General features: G+C 44.3%; 1 protein-coding gene across 1 annotated transcript in view; it reads right to left on the reverse strand.

The window, feature by feature from the left end:
* The window catches only part of sema3c (sema domain, immunoglobulin domain (Ig), short basic domain, secreted, (semaphorin) 3C), a 36,649-nt gene extending 21,259 nt beyond the window's left edge, over nucleotides 1-15,390 (reverse strand). The window contains exons 1-2 of the mRNA XM_070992190.1: nucleotides 15,125-15,390; nucleotides 11,146-11,319 (exon numbers count right to left, since the gene is read on the reverse strand). Of these exons, the coding sequence (XP_070848291.1) occupies nucleotides 11,146-11,281 (136 nt within the window). The 5' untranslated portion in view covers nucleotides 11,282-11,319; nucleotides 15,125-15,390. The remainder of the gene's footprint in view (nucleotides 1-11,145; nucleotides 11,320-15,124) is intronic.
* Nucleotides 15,391-20,834: the final 5,444 nt, after the last annotated feature.

The raw sequence follows: 20,834 nt of genomic DNA on the forward strand, positions 1-20,834 counted from the left end.
ACATTGTATCATCCGAGGCGAAAGCATCATCCGAAGGCTAATGAAGAACACGCACCCAAAAATGACTGCTTTTACCTGACGTGCCAGAAACGAAATTAAAAGTGAACGTGCCATGTCGAGCAGATGTGAGTTTAATAAGGAGAAACCTGTAAAGGAGAGATCGCATCAGCCTCCCGCTTCAAAGCTGAGGAGATAGCATCGCAGAAAGCATCACAGAGAAGAGGCAATATTTTCCTATTGCCGACAAAGGCTTAAGATGTTACACGCTTTGCCCTGCCAGAGTACGAGCCACCAAGGGCGAAAGACTCACTCAGAGCTAATTAAAAACATGCGGGGCTCAAAATTCTGCCAAAAAAAAAAAAAAAAAAAAAAAAAAAAAAAAAAAAAAAATCAATTTTATATATCTTCCCAAAATAAGTTCTTGGAGGTGATTCAGCAAATCCTTTCAGTCCACAGCACTGTACCTCATTTTTACACTCGGGGGTGAATCTTAATTTAAACATTCTTCCAGCAGATTAGGGCTGAGCTGTCGTTAAACATACAGCTGTTTACAATGGACGGTCTGGGCAGGAGTTTTACTTTTACAATCGTACATTATAGCCTATATGGGCAAAAATAATCGCAGTGCTTGAGTTAAAAATTAGAGGGTAGAAGCCAAAGAACCACAGCTTTTTAACTTATATAAAATTGGGGTGAGGCCCTGTGAAAAGGGCAAGAGGTGAAAGAAGAGGCATCTGCTGTGAAGCTTCCTTCTGCTAGCTAAAAAATGCTAAAGCAGCTACATTCTGTTGTTAGCTAAGCCAAGCCTTGGTTACTATGGGATTTTGTGTACAAAAGCTAGCTTAGGAGGTTTGACCTTTTGATAGCTAATTAATAATGTGACTCTGTGGCTTTACGTGTCTGCTGTTTAAGTTAGCTAAAGCTATAAAGAGCTAACATTAGAACAGCAATAGCTTGGCCAACGTTAGCACAGTTTGAAAACTTCAGAAATGCATAAAAGCTATACTTTATTTTGACAAAGAAAAGTCCAATAACAAGCTTTTTATGGAGCTTTTATCTGTAATCTGTAATAATTCAACATTACATCACAAAAATGTTGCAAAAAACTGCAGTTGCTAATTCATTAGCACTAGTCGATGCCATTCCCCCACTGCTGTTTGACATTATGGTACGCTCCTGTTTCTTGAGCTCTCCTTCTGACAGCATCCCTCCAGAACATTCCACAAGGGGAACAAATTGTTCAGAGGGGTGTGGTGTGGGGTGAAATAACTGTTTAATATTATGGTGAACTCTGTATTGTTTTCTCAGTGGGGGGAAATAGGAGAGTTTCATTTTGCCTCACGAGGGCGGATGGCCAGTTAAGCCTGGTGCTGTGAAGAGGTGCAGCGTGGGTGTGTCGCGTGGATCCAGCTTGTTTGCCGAGAGACAAACCGAAACCCTCTGGAGCCCACATACCATTGGATCCAGTGTCTTCTCAGTGCTCTGCTTTCAATCTCACACAAACATATGAGTCACGCCTGCACTGCTGCAGCGTAGTAGACCAACATCAAAAGTTCACAATGCCAGATGGTGCACCTGCTCTATCAGGGAGGGAGGCTGCTCTGAAGTCATTCAATATATGCACTGGGACCAAGTGTTTACAGAATCAATGGCAGCTCATAACCTTGGTATGAGGTCTTTGTAGACTGAGGCTGCAACTAGTGTCCAAAGTCATTCCCTCAGTGGCGTCCACAACCGCAACTTTACAGTTTGCACAAATTTTCAAAATTAGACGCCAGGAGCAGAAAACAAAAGTCGGGGCACGACTGTTTTCTGTTTTCATGTTTGTGATGAAGAAACCCTCTGGACCACATGTGGCTCTTTAGTGGTGAGTTTATACGCATTCCTCGTTGTTGAAATCACACTACTTCCACAGAGGGAAGAGTGTCAAAAGCATTTGTGGACATTACTACTCAGGCACTGTCAAGCAGCTTGTTATGGACAGTGTTGTGTTTCTGGGATGCATTTTGTGGATGCTGAAGCATAGAACAAGAGATAACAGAACAATAGATCTGTCCTTCTTTGCAAAAAGTAAGAGGCAGTGTTTTGGGGTGGTATTTTGTGCAAAGGTAATTTAAGTGATGAAATGTCGTCTTCTGTGTTGTTTTGTCTTTCTTGTCACTGTCCTCATTGCGGGTGGAGAGAGGGAGAAAAAGAAAAAAGAGAAAGAGGAAGCAGGGTTTGAGCTTGACAGTTGGTGGGTTTTCTATTATGTATGTGGGCAGGTAGGCCTTAAACTTCCCTGTGGACCTCACAGCCATCCCCAGGGTCCTGCCTTTGACTTTGGGCTTTGACCCATAGTACCCCATCTGTTGGATGGCAGACCAGTGGTGAGACAATCCATCCCGATCCATGCGATGGACAGCGGGGTTAGTGGAAAGGGCAAGGTGGCGACTGGAGGGCTGAGACTTTCTCCCTCTTTGATAGGTTTTTTTGTTTGAAGTGGTCAAGCGGAAGCAGCACAAAAGCCCTTTGTTGGACCAGCGGTCATTCAATATTAAACAGCAGGTTGCTTTCTTTGCTGCAGAAGAGATCGTATAAGCTGAAAACATTCCTCACAGGTTGGAGGATGGGCTCTAAAGCAAAGGGATGAAAACAAGCTAGCAGATAAAAGTTTTCTGCAGACAATTTTTCAATCCTCGATTAATTATTTAAAGGGGTGCTCCTGCAGTTTAGTGTTCCACTGCAATAAAGTTGGGAAACTTGTGAGAGACATTAAAAAAGATTTGTTAAAATTGAAGCTGCACAGGTGGAGATGGAGTGACTTTTAGTTTCTACTATGGGTCAAGCTCCAAAAAGGCTGCATTGTACAGATTTTCTCAGACTTCAGAGAGCTCCCTGCTGTGATACAGAAGACATTACAGAACTGTTTTATGGACTAAGCTGACCTTTAAGTCAAGAAAATTAGCTAAACATTCTATTTTCAACTTCAAAAATGTGCACATTTTTGCAGCTTTCTCTGTTTTATATCATTGTAACTTAAATACCTGGTTGACAACAGTTTCACCACAAGCTCCATTAATAGCTATTCTGGAGCTTTCAGTCATATTCCATGACTTTCCTCTGTAGATGGAGTTTGCCCAGTTGTCAGAGAATTGTAGATGTTCAAATTTCAATATTTAATGTTGGCTTTAAAATTAAATACAATTACACTAATTAATCGTTCTTGCCCTAGATCAAAGTCAGATCTGCAGAGCTGGACTAGTGTCCCGCCATTATCTTCAAACCCTGCTTTTAGTAGAATTACATTAAATAGAGACAGCAGACAGAACTTTGTTTGTGCTGTCACTACCGCTTTGAAGAAGGGATGTCTGAAGGAACTACAAGCTGTGATTGTTGTGGCGGGTAATTCAGCCTTCTGTAAACCGTAAGAGTATTGATTGTTCATGGGCACAGGCTCCAGAGGGAGGAGAAAGCGCTACCGAGTCTCCCAGAGTAAAAAAAGACAGCATCCTCTTTTATGTGATTGCGGCGAAAGGCCAAGCAGAAATAGAAAGGAATGGATCCACGAAGGGACCTGTCATTGTGCCCCTGTTTGTATGGCAGCAATTAAAGTGCAGCGCTCACTTGGCTGCCGCTCTGCTTTTTCTGTTGTGATTATATAGTCGGGAGAGGAAAGGCAACAACCACAAGGAAGCTTCACTCAGGTTTTCAACCCAGAAGACTTTCTGACAGACTTGGCCTCTAAAATTGTTTGCCTCATCAAATAACCGAGTTCTACAGCAATGCCTCCAGCAGTAAACAACGCCTCCATGGTTCTGGTTTGGGATGTCCATACAAGGAGCGGTCTGTTATAATGTGGCATCGTAAAAATTAGAGATTCACAGTGGCTGGAAAGTATGTGGGATCGTTGAGAGAGACTGAGGAGCCAGTGCCAACAGACTGAGCTAGTGTCACTTCAAAAGCATTTGGGGCTTCTTCTAATTTGATGGGGGACAGCAAGAGGTGAGAGAACATGAAGGGAAACAGTGTGGCATCATGGTTTATTGTGAAGGCAAATTTAGTGGGAGAAAGGTGGTTAAGACTGAAAAACACAGCTGTGGTTTATCAGACCCCCCCCCTGCTGTTTGCAGATGGATTTTCATAAGGTGACTCCTTCATCTGGCAGAGACTTTTCTGTCCACATGAAAAGGTGAAAAAATCAGCATGGGGCAACAATGTGGGATTATTTTGTCAGAACATTAGCTTAGCCCTTGTGGAGCGGGGATGAACAGCTTTAACCAAATTGACTGGGTGTCTGGAGTGTTGGGTTTTTGATTAACACCACTGTCTGAACACAAGCCAAAAGGTCCCTGCACCTAATTAACACTTCAGGGTTGGACAGTGGGCCAAATACAAACCAACCTTGGTGTCTCCCATGCAAATCAGGCCTCATCAGTTGGCTTTTACCTGAAAGGCCAGCATGAATAAATTAACTCCATGCTAATGAAGCTTGCTTTCCATTCAGTTCAAGGAGAACCTGCTCTGTGGTTGTCAGGGGCAGCCGGTGGGAGGACCCCAATCACCCGTCTTGATAAATATTGAAGCAGGGGCTTATACCGCCCCCTTGTAATTCATCTCTCCTCACAAGATGGACTGTGTTTCATCACAGAGGCCTGACTTCAAATCTGATGCCAAATACCATCGCTCTTTGTCTGGACGATGCTAAGAGCTCTTCAGGTTCAGTTCTGGATGGTTGCACTTACCTAACAGCGCTGGCCCAATCACACATACTGCGCCAGTAAAAGACTTTATCCTGGCAACTGACAGGACCCTCTAGAGATAAAAAATGACTGTTGCCCAGAGCGGGACGGCCATCCGCTCTCTTTGGGGACTAGCCTGTTGGTGTACAGTAATGACTGGTGGTGTATACATCTGTCAGAGGGGAAGTTAAGGTGTCATTCTGGTGCACGGAGACCACCCAGGACGCCTTGCGTCGGCTGACAGAGTCGTCCAATTGTCTGTCCAACAGACATACTCAACATTCCCAGGCAGACTGTGTTCAGCACTCAAAATGCAACCAGCAGCTACTTGTCAAGGACAGAAACCAGTGTTGGCTCAGAAAGGGAAGACTTTATATCTTTTACCTCTTATTAATTTTCCGATTGTAGTCTGCTGGTAATTATCTTTATCCAGACGTTTTCTAATTGGAATCATATGGCTGGACAGAATGCCTGAATTCTTATGTATGCCTTCTCTTACACTGGCTTCCCAGACCAGACGCCACATCTAAATATGACTTGTGAGGCCGCAGTGTATTTTCTCCCTTGGCTGTGTGCGTATGTTTGTGCAGAGTGATGTTATCCAGCACCAATGTCAATGGCCGGTTTCATTGCACGGCTGAAGGTGTTGGCTAATATTCCCTGTAGGGGTCGAAACTTGAGATGACAACCTGTCCATCATGCAGCCTCGCCAGCCAGCTACTTTGCGTTCCCAATGCTCCAATTAGCACCTGGCCTCCCCTTCACATGTCACCGACGGCTGCTCCTTCGCACAGAACCAACCCGTACCACCAGCCACGCATCCTCTTAACCATGACCTCTCACATGCCTGCACCAGGAGCCTCTAGTTACTGCTCAGCTCCAGCACACAGTAAATCTCTGCAATTTTACTGTCAGGGAGGCTCTCGTGGAGACCCTCAGAGCGATGGGAGGCTTGCAGGAGATATGGCTCAGAGGATTCTCTGAGTTGACGTATTTACTAGTCATGGAGGACGTCCAGAGGAAGAAGGAAAACGCCGAACCAGGTGGTTGTGCCATCTTCAAGGCTGAAACTGTGCCAGATTAAAGAAGCTGCATTTCCTCAGTGACATGATGTCGCTCAGGTCGAGCGGTTCTATCTGTGGTGTTGAGTGAAGGCACAGATTTGCTGTCAGGGCAACAATGACAAATGCACGTGTGGAAAGTGTGGCTCTGTGATTCCAGGAAAAGGTTGTTTGCACACACTTTTGATTGAGGCGCTTAAAGAAAATCCAGTCATAAAATATTTCCAATAATGGAAAAGGAATCTTGTCTCCTTAATCCAGACATGCTAAATGGCTTTGTTACCCCTGCAATGTTAAGCATTGCTAAGTGGATGGAAACGCTTCCATATGAGAGTAGTTACTGAGCCATTCAATAACTTGAGCTTGAAAATACACAACAAAGGACGGAGTCCAAACAAACTTGCATAAACAGTTTCTTAAGAATAGGCCATTGATTTGCGATAATGCAAAGGATTTACCAGTTGACCTTGGTTCTCCTTGAAGAGATACTGTCTTTGTTTGTATTGACGGCCATTGATTACCTTTCAACATGTTGCGGAGGAAGAATAATAAAACATTCAGCAGGGCTAGCAAGGTCAGACGCGGCAATGGCTAAACACAGAGACGGGCAGAGAAAGGCAGGCTGACAGAGGAGCTGTCAAACATCTCATACACTGTCAGCCCCAAGGCGGTGCAAGCTGGAGTTCACCACACTCACTAACCCTCCTGCAGAAAATGTCCACGCTGCAACTCAGGCAATTAGATGGACATCGTAGGACATGAGTCTGGGGGGAAATGCATACACACACACACACACACGCACAAAGAATTAGTTCTCTTCATGCCATGTAGGCCAGTATTCAGGCTCAGAGAAGACACACACACATGCACCGCTAACCTATAGCTATTTGCAGCATGTCTCTATATGCTGCTGCTGACAGCTCTGACAGACCGAGGCTTTATCCTGCCAGGAATTTCCCATAATCACAGAGCATCACTGATTTTACTTCACAGGCTGCATTATATCTGCCACAGGAGAGTGGAGACGCAAACGTGCATCTTTAATGTAAAGCAGAGACAGGAAGCTTTCCCGAAAAGAAAGGAATTAACCTTTAGGCACAGACGCAGACTTCCTGGTCTGCCTCTGGCTGCTTGTCAGCGCTGATCTTGTGACATTTTGACCCCAAAAGGCTGCAGATGCCTTTGCCCACCACATGACCACCATGTTCATTCTGAGACGTTGCCTTAAAATGTTTATGAAACAAGAGGATCTATGTGTATCAAATTATACTTCCTTCCACTCAGGTTGGATTTAAATCTGAGACAAGAGCTTAATCTAATATCGGCTGCCCAGGCAAGCTTAAAATAGTCCTGGTTGTCTTGGGCTTCAGGTATTTGATAGACCCACTTAGCGAAGCAGCTTGTAGATTTTGTTTCATAACTCGCAAAGCTGGAAAACCACATCGTTTGACAATGATTCAGCAGAACGTCATGCCAGTGAAATCTAGTCCCAGGAATGTTCAGGCACTCACCACAGACAACAGACGCTTCTGCAAACCCTCACCGCCGTGTAAACATCCTTAGCAGACTGACATCCACCTACAGTGCATGAGCAGTATCATTGCTGTATGAATAATGGGGGGTGAGTGGAGGTAGTAATGAGGCATGATAAAAGCGAGCGGGGATGGGGTGTATCCGCTCTCCGATGCCTGGTTCCTGGTCTCCGAGCCTGGTTCTGTTCAGGCTGTGAACAAAGCCCATGTGACTCATACCGACGTGAAGGAGCGTTCATTAAACTACAGACATCGTCTTAATAAATCTCTGCTATGTCTCAGCCAGACTCTCAGCCAAGCGTGCGTGTGCAAAATAAACAATATCCACAAGCAAGCACGCGCAGGCCCGCTCACTTTCAAATAAACATCTTCCCTGGTTTGACATACTTACTGTATGTGTTTCTGAGTTAATACTGTATTGAATGCTGGAGGTTTGCCAGAACAGGGTGAGACCGCTGATGAGGTTAAATGATCCTGATCATAAACACAGACCACTGACCCAACTGCCAACTGAAGGGATAAATGAGGCTGAATTTTTGATCCCACCATTCCTGGAATAGCATTTTGGCCACAGTAAAGCCAACTTCTGATACAGTAGCAGAACCCATAAGCAACACATTTAACTTCCTGTGTTTCTCAGTATTAATGTAACTCTTCTCCTGAATTGAACAAAAATCTAGATGTGGCATCATTTTACTTTAAGTTAGCGCACAAATTTCACCCAAAATTTAATAACATCTTTCAGTAATTGGCTGTTTGTGATCCTTGGTGCTGCAGACACATTTCAGATGGTTTAAAAAAAGTAGAAGTTTCAATATCAAACCCCTACTTCAGCTTTGATACGCCGGTTTATTGTACTTCCAGAAGAAAAGGCTGCTCAATACCTTAAAATTTTATCAGCCTGACTCATTGCGTGCTTCAAATTATGCCGTCGTTGTTGAGAAAACATCTGAACAGACGATCACAACAGCAAAACTTCTGAGGAGAAACGTGGGGAAGCGTTCAGAGCATTTGGCACCATAGACGGAAAAACTGTGGAAAAAGTTGAAGCTGTTTGACCTTACAGAATTACTGTTTTGACTTTATAGAATAAAACTGACTCATAGTAACGCTAGCGTGTCACTCAGCAGAGGCAGCATAGGCAGATGCGTTGCGTCTAATCCAAATAAGTCATCTGATACTGCAGCTCGAACTGATTCAAACTTTCTGAAAGACTGACACCTCTGATAAGGCCTTCGTAAAGACCTTGAAAACAAGTCAGGCTTCCTGGAAGTTTTAAAAGAAAACTTTTAATTTTGGAGCAATGAGACCAAATATTATACCAATGATATCAGTCGAGATTTCCTTCCACAGATGTGGGTAGTAAAATATTTTTAAAGATCCATAAAACAAAACCTCTGCAGCAGATATTGATCAGAAAGCTGCCGTCCAACCGTCTCTTTCAGATCGGTTTGATGTCATGTTTCAGCCTCATTCTGATACATCAAACATGCCATGAAACAGGCCAAATTAAACACTGAGAGGACTAAGATATTTAAAGCCAAAGTACAGGAGTAATTATCTTTTATCACACTGGGGTTCCCTAAATAGCTTGGCTGTATGGAAGGAGGGGGGGCTTCGTTTATTATCCGAGGCACGCAAGAGAAACGCTCCGCTTGAGAGTTTATTATTTGGGTTAGCTGCATTTTTCACTGTTTATTATGCGGTTTTAATTGTGGTCTGGCTGCGTTCGCCTGAGGAACACAAGAGTAAGCAGAGTGAGGGAGAGAGGAATGTCAGAGACAGCAACTTCTCTGCAGGATGTGAGGCTACGCCGGGAGTCCCATGAACCTGCCTTACCCCTGGATTGGATTTCAGCAGTGACACGGGGAGGAACGGGGGGGAGGATATTCCAGCGTCCAGATCTATGCACAACCCAAGGTCTCACCGACTGGTTTATTTTCTTGATTTACTCTGTTCCAGCTTGTAATCATTAACAGGTCTTCATATCTGGGAGCTGAAGAAGATTACAAGACTAACCTTTTGGCCACACAGCAGGTGCCAAACCACCTGCGCCTTCTTCTCCTCCAGGACACCCGCCTTTCAGTCTTCTTCTATGACTCTTCATTCATCTTTCTGGCTGCTTTGGATGGAGCCCAAACTCCCTGAATTCTTCCCTCGTTGAGGACTTCCAGCGTTTATGGGAGGATTGAGCCTCCACCGTGGGCCCTCACAGTCTTCCTACATCTGGTGCTCACCAATGCCGAAACTCTCTCCTGCAGCCAGGAGGGAGTTATGACCCCCATCCTCCTCAGTTTAAAATGAATTCTAACTCAAAAACAAAGGTGCATCTACTAATAGCTTCCTCGTGTTTTAAGCTCAGGTGCTAATTCAAAGCTGGAATGTAAATTCACACCTGAGGTTGGTTGTTCGGCTTCAAACAAACATCCTCCGTGCAGCTCTTTCCTCGCAAATTCACCTAAATGTATCATGGTGTAATTACAGCACAGTAAAAACACACATTTACCTCATCATGCAGATAAACACATTAAGAATAAAGTCCAGAGCCAGTTAAGGAATTAGAGCACTGCAGAAACCAAAGTCAGACTCTCCTTTTATGGTCCTCTCTGTGGTGAAACACAACTTCAGTGATCAACACAAATCAAATCTAATCCATGCTCTGACAGGGAATCGAGCATTCCAGGATTATGGATTGGCTCATTTTCAGCACGGCCACCTTTGACCTTTTAAACGGCTATTTGGAAACACCAGAGGGGCGAGGAGTGAGTCAAAACCAAAGATATGATAGTGATGGTGTAGGTTTTTCCCTCATATTCAGTCATTAGTTTTGGCTTTTTATCAAGCTGTCATGTTTAACAACTCGCACGGCACGCAGAGCAGAAACAGACGGCAGGCTGGTTCTGATATTTGGAACGAAAAACAATAATCAGAAGAACCTGAAAGCTTGAAAGGCAAAGAAATACAGAGAGGGAATGAAACATACAAGGAAAGATTGAGACAAAACTGGGAAAAGAGGAGTCACAAGTGCGGCAAATGTAGTCACAGAAGAGAGAGGGAGAAAGAAACCTACACCTGCTTCAGCCTCATACTGTAAAGCTTTATTGACTGAGTGCAGAAACTTCGCTGACGGACAGCCTCAGCTGCTCTGTGCTGCCCATTTCACAGCGAGAGGTAGTGAAAGGTGATCAAACGTCTCCTTCAGCCCCTGCACACTATCCAGCCGCTGCGAAAAGGTTACCAGATCGGGTTGAGTAATTGGCCGGCTCACACACACGAACTAAACCCACCTACCCCTGCACCACACTCTCATTTCAGGGAAGCATCAAAAATTCATAAAATAATCTTTGTAAGACATTAAATAAAACAAGAGAATCAAAACCAGAGGCAGCAACAATGCTCACAGGCCTGCAGCATGAGGGGTGTGGTTAAAGTTTAACGAGGAACAGATTCAGGGTAGCTCTGACGAGCAGTGCCACCTCCTGCAGAGGTCTGACTTTTTGCTGACACACAGCAGGACAGTGGATGAACAAGAGCCGGCGTGCATGAGATTGAAATTTATCTAACTATGTGCACAAGCCCGAAGATGAATCTGAGCCAAAGAACAACACGATTGCATCAGATGCGCGATGCCTAGGTGAGCTGTGTACAGCTCCATAATGATGGAGCCCCGAGGCTTTCCATGATTATCAAGCATTTGTTCAGCATTAGCACACAAAACACATGGCATCAGTGCAACCTCATTACATCTGCAGAGAAACACAACAAGCAGACAAAGGCCAAGCTGGTGGTTTACATTCATTTCAGGGGTGCATGCTTGTTAATTCGTCTTACCCTCAAACGAAAGGAAGACTCTTGGCAGGGGCTGTGGGAGGCTGGAGACCCCAGTGGAGAGGAAAGAGAGAGCCAGGAGGGAGAGCACCAGAGCGGACACCAGAGGTGGCCTGGCCTGCCCCTCCGGCCTGCCCATGACTGCACCGCTCAGGAAGCCCGACCAGTCACCACTAGCTGTTGGAGGTATTTGAAAGAGAAAATGAAAGATTTTGAGTTCATTTTTCACATTTTTTTTCTGTAATGCAGAGGTTTATCACATTAGTGTTGATGTCTATTTGGCCATTTTCGCTAACACTGCTAAAGCTAACTAGCTGCTTCTTCGGTGCATTTAGCAACAATGCTGCTGTGACAAACTGACGGACTTTTTGGCTTAATTCTCCACTTGGGAAAAACTGCATTAAAATTATTTTTAATATTCTATAAATGTTTTGCAAATCATTGCTTTCATCTCAGTGTCTTTTGATCTGCAGACCATCAAATCAATGCTTCATGCATGCAGTAGTTTTGAGTTAGCACTTTAATATTCATAAAACACTGTCTCTTATCATGTTTATTTCATTTGAATACAATATCATCCATCACTATGAGATAAACAATTTTGCAAGGGGACAGAAATACCAAACAGAAGTCACATGATCGATAGTTGCAGTTAAATCCTGAGTCTGACAGGTCCAGAAATGACTTCTAAGATTAATTACAGCACAAGCTACACTGACTGGAGAAACAGATGAGAGCACAACATGTCAGTTAAATCCCATCACTTACTATATCCTTGCAATGTACCTCTCTTAAATATGAATGAGTTAAATCTGCACAAAAGAGCTGCAGGAGGAACGCTCCCCTCAGTCTCCTCTTGTTCCTTTTCCATAACAGGACAAGAGCAGCTCAATTATTGATAGTGGCAGGTACTGTATTGCCTGCAGGGCTCTAACTCCTGCAATGCAAAACTCCACAGCTGAAGAAAGGCTGCTTTAACCACCCAAACTGGCTGTTATACTACCTGTGTGCACAGAACGCACTGCACTAGATAAAGGACAATGTCCCTTTCACATGCAAACTGATGATGATGTTCTTACAAGGTGGAGTATCTCTGCTCTCATGGCTTATAGATGTGCAATGAAAAATTGATGGCCGAGAGACAGGAAAGCTGCATGATTGCTATGAAATTTTCAGGTTGGGGTGTAGTGTACAAATAGGTTGGGCTATGTGTGGTGGAGTGAAGCGTGACTGATATATAGCTGAGGTGGAATTCTGCAGCTCAGGTGCATAAGGATAACAGATGGAAAACTGCAGAGGAAAGAAATCTCTTTGGCTGCACTTGAGAGAAATAAAACAGCATGAGGGCTCATCCAGACAGCCCCCGGCCACTGTGCTGCAGCCCCTCTCCTGCTGCATCATCCACATACACACCCTCCCCCAGAGCCTGCTCCAGCTCAGGCGTCTCCCACAGCTTTAGCCTCCAGGTGGACGACCCCGTCCTGAGGTTCAGCTCTTGTCCTGCTGTCTTAACTCTCAACAACAGTATACAGTATGCATTTGTTTTTGTTAGTTTTGGTTTCACTTGCTCAGGTTTGACAGATCTGCTTCTGAGATTTCTGCCTCCACCCCAGAACAATGTCAGAACTGCAAGACTTTATCGTCTCTGAATGTAGTCCATGATAAAAAACACAACATTTGACATTTTCCTTTCAAAGCTGCCTTAAAAGCTGAGACAAAATTCTCTAAACACATAGATCAATTTGATATTTGGCAACATGTGTCCCTCCTGTCTCCCCTCCTGTCTCCCCTCCTGTCTCTGTGTCTGTCTCTTGTTTTTTTTATTGCTTCAGGACTTAACCAGGTCACAAATTGAGACTTCATTGTGTTTGGTTTCAGGTCTCACAGCAGTCAAGTCTCAAGTCCTCCTTTTCGTGATTTAAGTTTTTCGTCTCCAGCTTTTAGATTTGGGAGAATTTCTTTGGTGCAAGGTAGTTTCCATGCAAACTTCTGATGCCTGTTGGATTATCCACAGTAACAGAGACCTCAGTTTCTGGAAAGACACATTTTATTGATATTGATGTTCATGTTGTATAATTGTGCATGTCATGATTTCCATCTAGTGCCATTGTTCAGTGCCTTCGAGGTACGCAGTCTGTCATTTGTGTCGAGAGCCAGAACATGAAGGTTTTAGCACATCTGATTATCATGCAGCAGACTGGAGTTCGCATCGTGTCAAAGACCAATTAACAATTGCCTTTTTACTGGCCTTAACCACAGTTTGCCTAACTTTAGCCAACTGTTTGTTGTCTAAAGTTAACACTTACTCATAGTTTATTGCCATAACCACAATCTTTCCTGAAGCTAAACCAAATACTGTAATTGCCATGTGCAGAAATTGGAGAAAGGGAGAGAGTTTTGCAGAGAGAGTGGCGTGTGGCGTCAGGATTGAGTTTCCACTAAGTGAGGATTTCTTGTTATTTTGAATGGATCGACCCTTTAAACTGTCCACACCTACCCCTCCCTGCAAGAGATGGGCGATCTCTCGTGGAGAGGCTCTGCTCTGGAAACGTTGGTCTCACGGCTGCTAAGCTCATCGCCAAGGGAGTTATTCCTATGACATCCCAGCAAGTCAGGCTTAAACACTTCCTGTGCCTCACAAACACACGGCGATCACCACGCTGACACATGAAGGAGCTCACTGCCAGCCTCCCTCACACTTTGGACCACAGTAACGCTCCCCTGGATTAATGGGTCTCCCAATAAAAAGGTGCATTCGTGTTTGTTGCCATGAACAAAAATAATAAATACTTCAATTAATTTGTTGAGCTCTTCAAAGTTCAGAAATTCCAGCGCTGAGCCTGCCAGGAATCTCTGCGACGGCAATTAAATGTCTCCACAAAGGAGGTCAGCCCGAGCGAGTGGAGAGTTATATTTCCAGTGGGGTGTAATGATAATTGTGTTTATTGTGCATTCCTTGGCTGACAGCCTAATGAATTTTCCATCTCGCCATTTCAGAGGCACTGCTCAAAAACTAATATTGATGAAAGTAGAAAACTGCAGAGCTGCACCAACAAATAGTCTTTTTTTCCATCTTGCAAACTGGGTCTGTGATTATTTGGCTGCCATCTGCTCCTGTTAATGCTTTCAACACATGAACACAATTTAACTAGGAGAAACTGAGGCACACAGTCATCTCATCTGGATTCACGTGGCTCAGATTTGATCATTTAGGATCTGAGACTGATTTTCCCAAATTGAAATTAAAATGGTGAACAACTTGCTTGTTGCTACCCGGCGCCCCGGCTCTAACAGGACAGTGTGTGTTCATACCACACCCTGCCATTCAGTTGTCAGTGGCTCTGTTACAACCACACATTCCCTCATGCATGACTTGTAGGCACAGCCAACAGAAAAATGCCTGTACACAAGTATTAAAACTTTGGATCCACTGATTAAATAACGAGAATCTTGTGATTGTGACATTCAAACCATGTGATTCTGGAAAATCCTCTTCACTGAGTCAAATGAGTGCTTTTAGGAGGAATTGAGAAAGGTTGGTGAAAGCTTAAACCAGACCAGAAACCTTTTCCACCGCAACAAAGTTCTACAGAAATCCAACTTAACCAAATAACCATTGAAAAAAACTGTTTTTAGCACCTTCAGAACTGCAGCAAAGTCATGACTCATATTCTGGAAATTCAGGCTCTATTTAGAACAGATACAGAAGCATGTGAGGGAAATAAAGCAAGTGGCTTTAGTCTCATGTAGTCAAGAGAAATTTGTTAAATTTGGCCGACTCCTCAACAGTCAGATTAAATTTACTTCCAGCGTCTGGCAGCAATGCTCACTGGTGGGACTCTGCACCTGTTAGCCTCCTGCCTTCCACCTCCTCTCTGCCTCCACTGTGTGATCCGCTCCACCACAGCTCGGTGCAGTACAGCAGGTAGACCCTCCACCTACGGGGACAGGATCCACATCAGTCCCCTGGTCCAGGACTCACCTCTCAGGAGCTTCCTCCAGTGCTGGTCCCACTTGAGCAAAGCCAGGTAGCAAAGCAGATCTGGATCTTATTTATCCTCCTTTAAACACCTTGTTTCCAGTTTCCTCCTGTGACACCAAGGAAGAAAAATGCTGCTATTCCATCTAAGTGCTCAAAGAGCAGGCTTGACTGAGAGAGAGAGCACAGGAGAGAGGAGAGGAGAGAGGGAGGAGAGCGAAAAAGACAGAGAGGGCTGGTGTCCTATTACACACTCTCCACTGAAGTCCCCCTCCTCCTCCTCCTCCTCCCACCCCTCCCCTGCATGATCTCCCTCCCTCCCTCCGTTAACTAGACAGCAAACTTTAACATACAAAACATCAGAGAGGTGGAGGACACCACCTCACACCGAGTGAAGCCGGAAAGGTCAAACACATTGAGGCTGCTTTGAATCTGTGGATGATCAAATGGCCATTCCAAAAACAGCAAATACCCTCGCGATGCAATGAATATACATTTTTCATTATTTCTATTTTCATCAGCACATGAAGCATCATCATTTATAGCACATGCTGGAACCATTTCAAGGGATTATAACTCAGAGTTTCGTACGGCAAACGGTCAAAAGAAGCCTCACAGCAAGCTAATATTGAGAGCCTGTCAGGGTTTTGAGGGCAATTCTAAACAGGTGAACTACCCTTTTAATTTAGTGTGCTAGCATGCTAACGTGCTAATTAGCACTAACTTTAAAATACAGATGAGGCTGATGGGAATATCGTCAGTTTTCAGGAGAAATTAAAATGTGGTGGTGTTAAATGAAACGCTGGTTCTCTGGGAAACATGAATATCTGTTGTCAGCAATGCCAACCTCATGGTGGCACTATGTACTGTAGAGCGTACGTCAGAGGATCGCCAAGGTCAGAGGGCTTCGTCCTCTGGGGATCATCAATGTCTGCACCAAATTCCACAGCAATCCATCCAATAGTTGTTGAGATATTTCAGTCAGGACCAAAGTGGTGGAACAAACCAACATTGCCATGCAGCCAGCATGGCTAAAAACAGCTGAGTTATTCCCCTTTCTTTGCTGATGCATGCTCTCTTAAACTATCCAGACCATTCAGTACATTCAACTGACCTCCTTTGAGAAGTCTTGCCACAGAAGTGATGGATTTCATCACTGGGGTGGATTGTGAGGTAATGTAATAACATAGGACACTGTCCATCCGATGTGGTCAGCCATAAAAATGATGTGGATATGAGAGAAGCACGCTCAGGAGCACGCAAGCCCGACTTGTGGAGAAGATGCTCAGAAACAGTTAACACACAGTCGCTTCAGATGGGCTTATTGGAGAGAGCTTGCTCAGCACTGGGAGCTAAAATGCTATGTACAGGGTCTGAACCATGCCAAACCTGCACAAACACAAATGCTTATTGCAGGACATATTTGTAGCTTAGACACAAGCCCAAACCAGAGGAGTCAGGAGTCTAGAAAGACTTGGCCAGATATATGAATGCTGCAGTACGTGTTACCATGTGTTAGCCACAACCAAGAACCATTTAATTTAACTATTTCCATACTGAATGCCAGAGAGGGATATTAAGCTCCATTTTCACTATGAATGGGTGCATTTGTGTTGCCCTCGAGCTGAGCGTCACATGTCGCTTCACTGCAGGTATGAACCAGGATGTGAAGGATTTTACACTTTAGCTCTTTGGCTTCGAGGTAGAATTAGAGCTTAGTGCTAAAATCACAGCTCAGAAAAGAAAGGAAAGGGAGTGCCTGTGAGCCAGGTCTGATGAAAGCCTGTGACAGACAAAGTAAAATGGGGGAGGGAAGCGGGGCACGCTGGTGGCTGAGACAGGAGGAAATAATTACCCTTCTCCCTGACAATGGAGCCTGATTTACGCCTCTCCAATTAAAGTGTCAGGATGGCCCACTAGAGCGATGCAGGTTTTTCATTGGGCCCGGTTGCATACTCTTCATTGGCGGAGAAGGAGAAGAAGAATGGAACGAAGTGGGTGAGTGCAAAATAGAGATGAGGCGTATCCTTTACTATCCCCACGACAGGGCTGCAGCTGTAAATTAACTTAATGAGTGCGAAGAGCCGAAGAGGGCGTCAGCGCCACGCAGGTGTAACGTCTGACAGGAGACCATGTTTTATAGTGAGTGATGGCAAATCCTCAAAAAAGACATGTGTGGCAACATGATGTCACGCAACATCCAATGTGCAGTGTCTCTGTCACACAGTTCGCAGGTCTTCTGGAGCCGTCGGGGCTGTGCATGCAGACAGTGCTCCTCTCTCGCTCATCGTTTCAAACCTGTCCCTTATTAGCACTGCAGATGTTATTCATTTGTCACGAAGCGCAGGCCAAGGTCGGGGGAGGCCCTCCTGCGATGCACATGTGCGCACTGGGCAAGATAATGCCCAGTCATAGGCTCGACTGTAGCACACTAATACACTGTCAGCGCTCCTGTGCTCACTGTTCTGTTACGGTTTTGCCCTTTCCTGTGAAAACATGATGGACTGAACACAGGAAATCCATTTATCTTTCTGTAAATCTGAACAACTGGCAAAGATCTGAATTTCACTTGACTACGACCAGATTGTCGTTTGAAGGATTTGGAACCAGTCAATGCTGCAGTTTTTCTTGATAGGTTACTTAGAGATCTCCTCCAGACATGTTTTATGACATAGAAATGCTTTTGATAATAATTTGTGTCTGATATTGTTTTCCACCAGAAGGCACATCCACAAACTGTAAATAAATATTTTTCATTTCCAAACTGCTGGACGCAAGATGTTCTCTACACAAGAGCTCTAAAATATGTCTGAGCGGTCGTTTCCATTTAATCCACAACCTATTAAACTTAAACAAAGCGAGCAGTCAGCGTAACACAGCAAAGCATCCCAATTAGCTTGTTGATTTCTTGATTTTGAAATATCAAGGACACAAGCAGTGTATCATTTTCCAGCTTGATGCGTGATTGAACCTCAAACTGATGCTGCACATGTTTTTTCTATGAATAAAAACCAGATTTTTTCCCCATCAGGGCGGCTGATCTGAATTTACATATGTTCATTCCATCTGTGGAGCTGGCGCGCACTCGCGGCCGACACTTCTGTAAAGCCACGAAAGGGAGGAAAAACAAAACAGAGCTGAGACGTGAATAATGGGATCGCTAATTAGCTGCTAGGCACCGAAGGGCAGATCTGATGAATGCTAAACAGATATTGGCGGCGTCCGTCACTTTCAACAGCTCACTCTGAGAGATTGATGGAGAGGTTTAACCACCCCGGCAAAAAGAGGTGAGGAATTCTGCCAGAGTCACGCTCCGTGTCAAAACAGCTCGAGGGAAATCTTCCTGCACCTCTCTCTCAGTGTCTGAAGTCATCAGCTGGAATCCATACATTACTGTACTGTACAGTGCTGATGCAGTCCGCATCGCTGAGTCGTCTCTGCCCAGTAATGAGGGCTGACTGGGGCTGAAAGGTGAGCTGGAGAGTGACTTTCTCTGTCTGAGGGTGATTTCCATAAGCAGCGCAGATCTCGTGCTGCAGATGAACCAGGAAGTCCAGAGAGGAGGGCAGAAGGAAAGGAGCCACACAAGGGAAACAGTGAGTCAAGTTAGTTCAGTGATTCATTTGTCCACTGACTAATTTCTGTTCCAAAGAAACACATGTTGTCGCTCTGTTACGGTTCATGAGGATGTAAGCAAGCATTTCTAAGTGGCTTGGAGCGCCACCAACAACAGCAACAGTGGTTCAGAGCTCAGTCTTGCTGTATACACATAGCTCAAAGCCATAACTGCTAAAACAAAAGAAAAAGTCCCCACATAGAAATTCCTCAGGTCTGAATCCTTGATCGTCAAAACCACCGACATTTCAGCGAGGCTGAGACGAGTCAGTTAGCAGGAATCAGTTTTCCACCCAGACGTTAAAATGTATAATATCTCGACAACGTTACACTCAGGATAAGCTCACTCTTAGAGCTGTTTTCTCCTACAGCAGTCACACTTGGTGCAGTCCTGATTGCCTGGAACGATTGCCAGCACCTGCTGGAGCGCATGTTCACAATATGCCCCGTCCAAAACAGAGCAAATAAGAAACAAACAAACAAACAAACAAAAAGGCTGCTTCCATTGTAGAAGACCATCTTTTCCATCCATCCATTCATTTTCTATACCGCCTATCCCTTTTCGGGGTTGCGGGGGGGCTGGAGCCTATCCCAGCTGTCAACAGCGAGAGACGGGGTACACCCTGAACCGGTCGCAACATATACACAGACAACCATTCACGCTCACACTCACACCTAGGGGCAATTTAGAGTCACCAATTAACCTAATGAGCATGTTTTTGGTCTGTGGGAGGAAGCCGGAGTGCCCAGAGAGAACCCACACATGCACGGGAAGAACATGCAAACTTCACACAGAAAGGCCCCACCTGGGGATCGAACCAGTAACCTTCTTGCTGTGAGGCACACGCACTACCTGCTGTGCCACCATGCAGCCCAAGACCATCTTTTCTTTAAGTAAAAGTATCAATACTACGCTGTACTGTACTTTATTTGGACACATGTCCAAAATATGCAATGAGGTAGTTCAGAGTCATATCTATTGATAGACGTGCGTTTTCTTACAGTTTGTATCTTAAAAGTCCATTTTCTCAAAAGGAGTTTCCTCTTATACTCCGAGCCAGAAATCTCTGCTTCAGTTTTACTGACATACACCAAACTTCCGAGTTTTATCCCGATCTATATTCTCAAGGTTTTTACCAAGAGGTTTGTTCATGTATCATTCATAGTGCTAAAAAGAGATATCCAAAATTCCCTGTAAAAAGTCTTTGAACCTGGCTCCACCCGATGTTCAGATTTCTGGAAGTGTATGGAAATTTAGAACGTATTTAATGAGATAATGTGCATAATTTAAACATAAGATTTCAGAAAACTTCTGCTGCTTCAAATTTTTACCCTGTTCACCTGTAGTGTCTTAAATGTGCAACTGTTTTTCATAGACTGGAGAAGGTGATGAGGTCTTGATTTGATTTGACTATAATCCAATATAAAAAAAGACCAGGATGCCACTGTGTTTAGCACAAAGGAAGAGCACATGCTGCATGATTTTGTTCTATTTTTGTCCACGACGGAGCCCATCTGTCCCTGCTTTACCTGACACATTATACTGGTGATTTCTCATGTGTGTCTCCTCTCCCATCACTGCACATCATTTCCTGTCCTCCACACTTCCATCTCAGTGGGTGGGGGACATAATAAATCAAATTAAAAGTTCTTCACTCCAGGCATTAACTTCCACAGGGGAGCTAATGGAATCTGGTTATGATTTATTTCACTTCCTGCTTCTTGTGAAGCTGCGGTGCGGCATGTGATACGCGGTAGGACGGAGTTCAACTCTTAATAGATTTAATAGAGAAAGCCATCCACAACTTTATTAGTCTGTATAATAAACTTAATGAACTTAAGTTTATTAAAACAAACCACCGTTACAGTAGCTGTGGTTTTCAGGCAGCTTTATAAGCCTTGTGTTGGATTTATATGTTGTTTACTGGTTTCTGAGCTCTTTTCCAGATATCAAAAGCTGTGAGGGTAGAACAGTGTTCAGCGATGATCATTTCTTGATGTATGCTTCTGATTTCCTGATAGACATTGTAATGCTGTAAATTATACTGATCTGTCACAGGGGACTGACGAGATTGCTTCCAAAGGATTACACCCAACC

This window comes from Chaetodon trifascialis, chromosome 22, assembly GCF_039877785.1.
Source record: "Chaetodon trifascialis isolate fChaTrf1 chromosome 22, fChaTrf1.hap1, whole genome shotgun sequence".
Lineage (NCBI taxonomy): Eukaryota > Metazoa > Chordata > Actinopteri > Chaetodontiformes > Chaetodontidae > Chaetodon > Chaetodon trifascialis.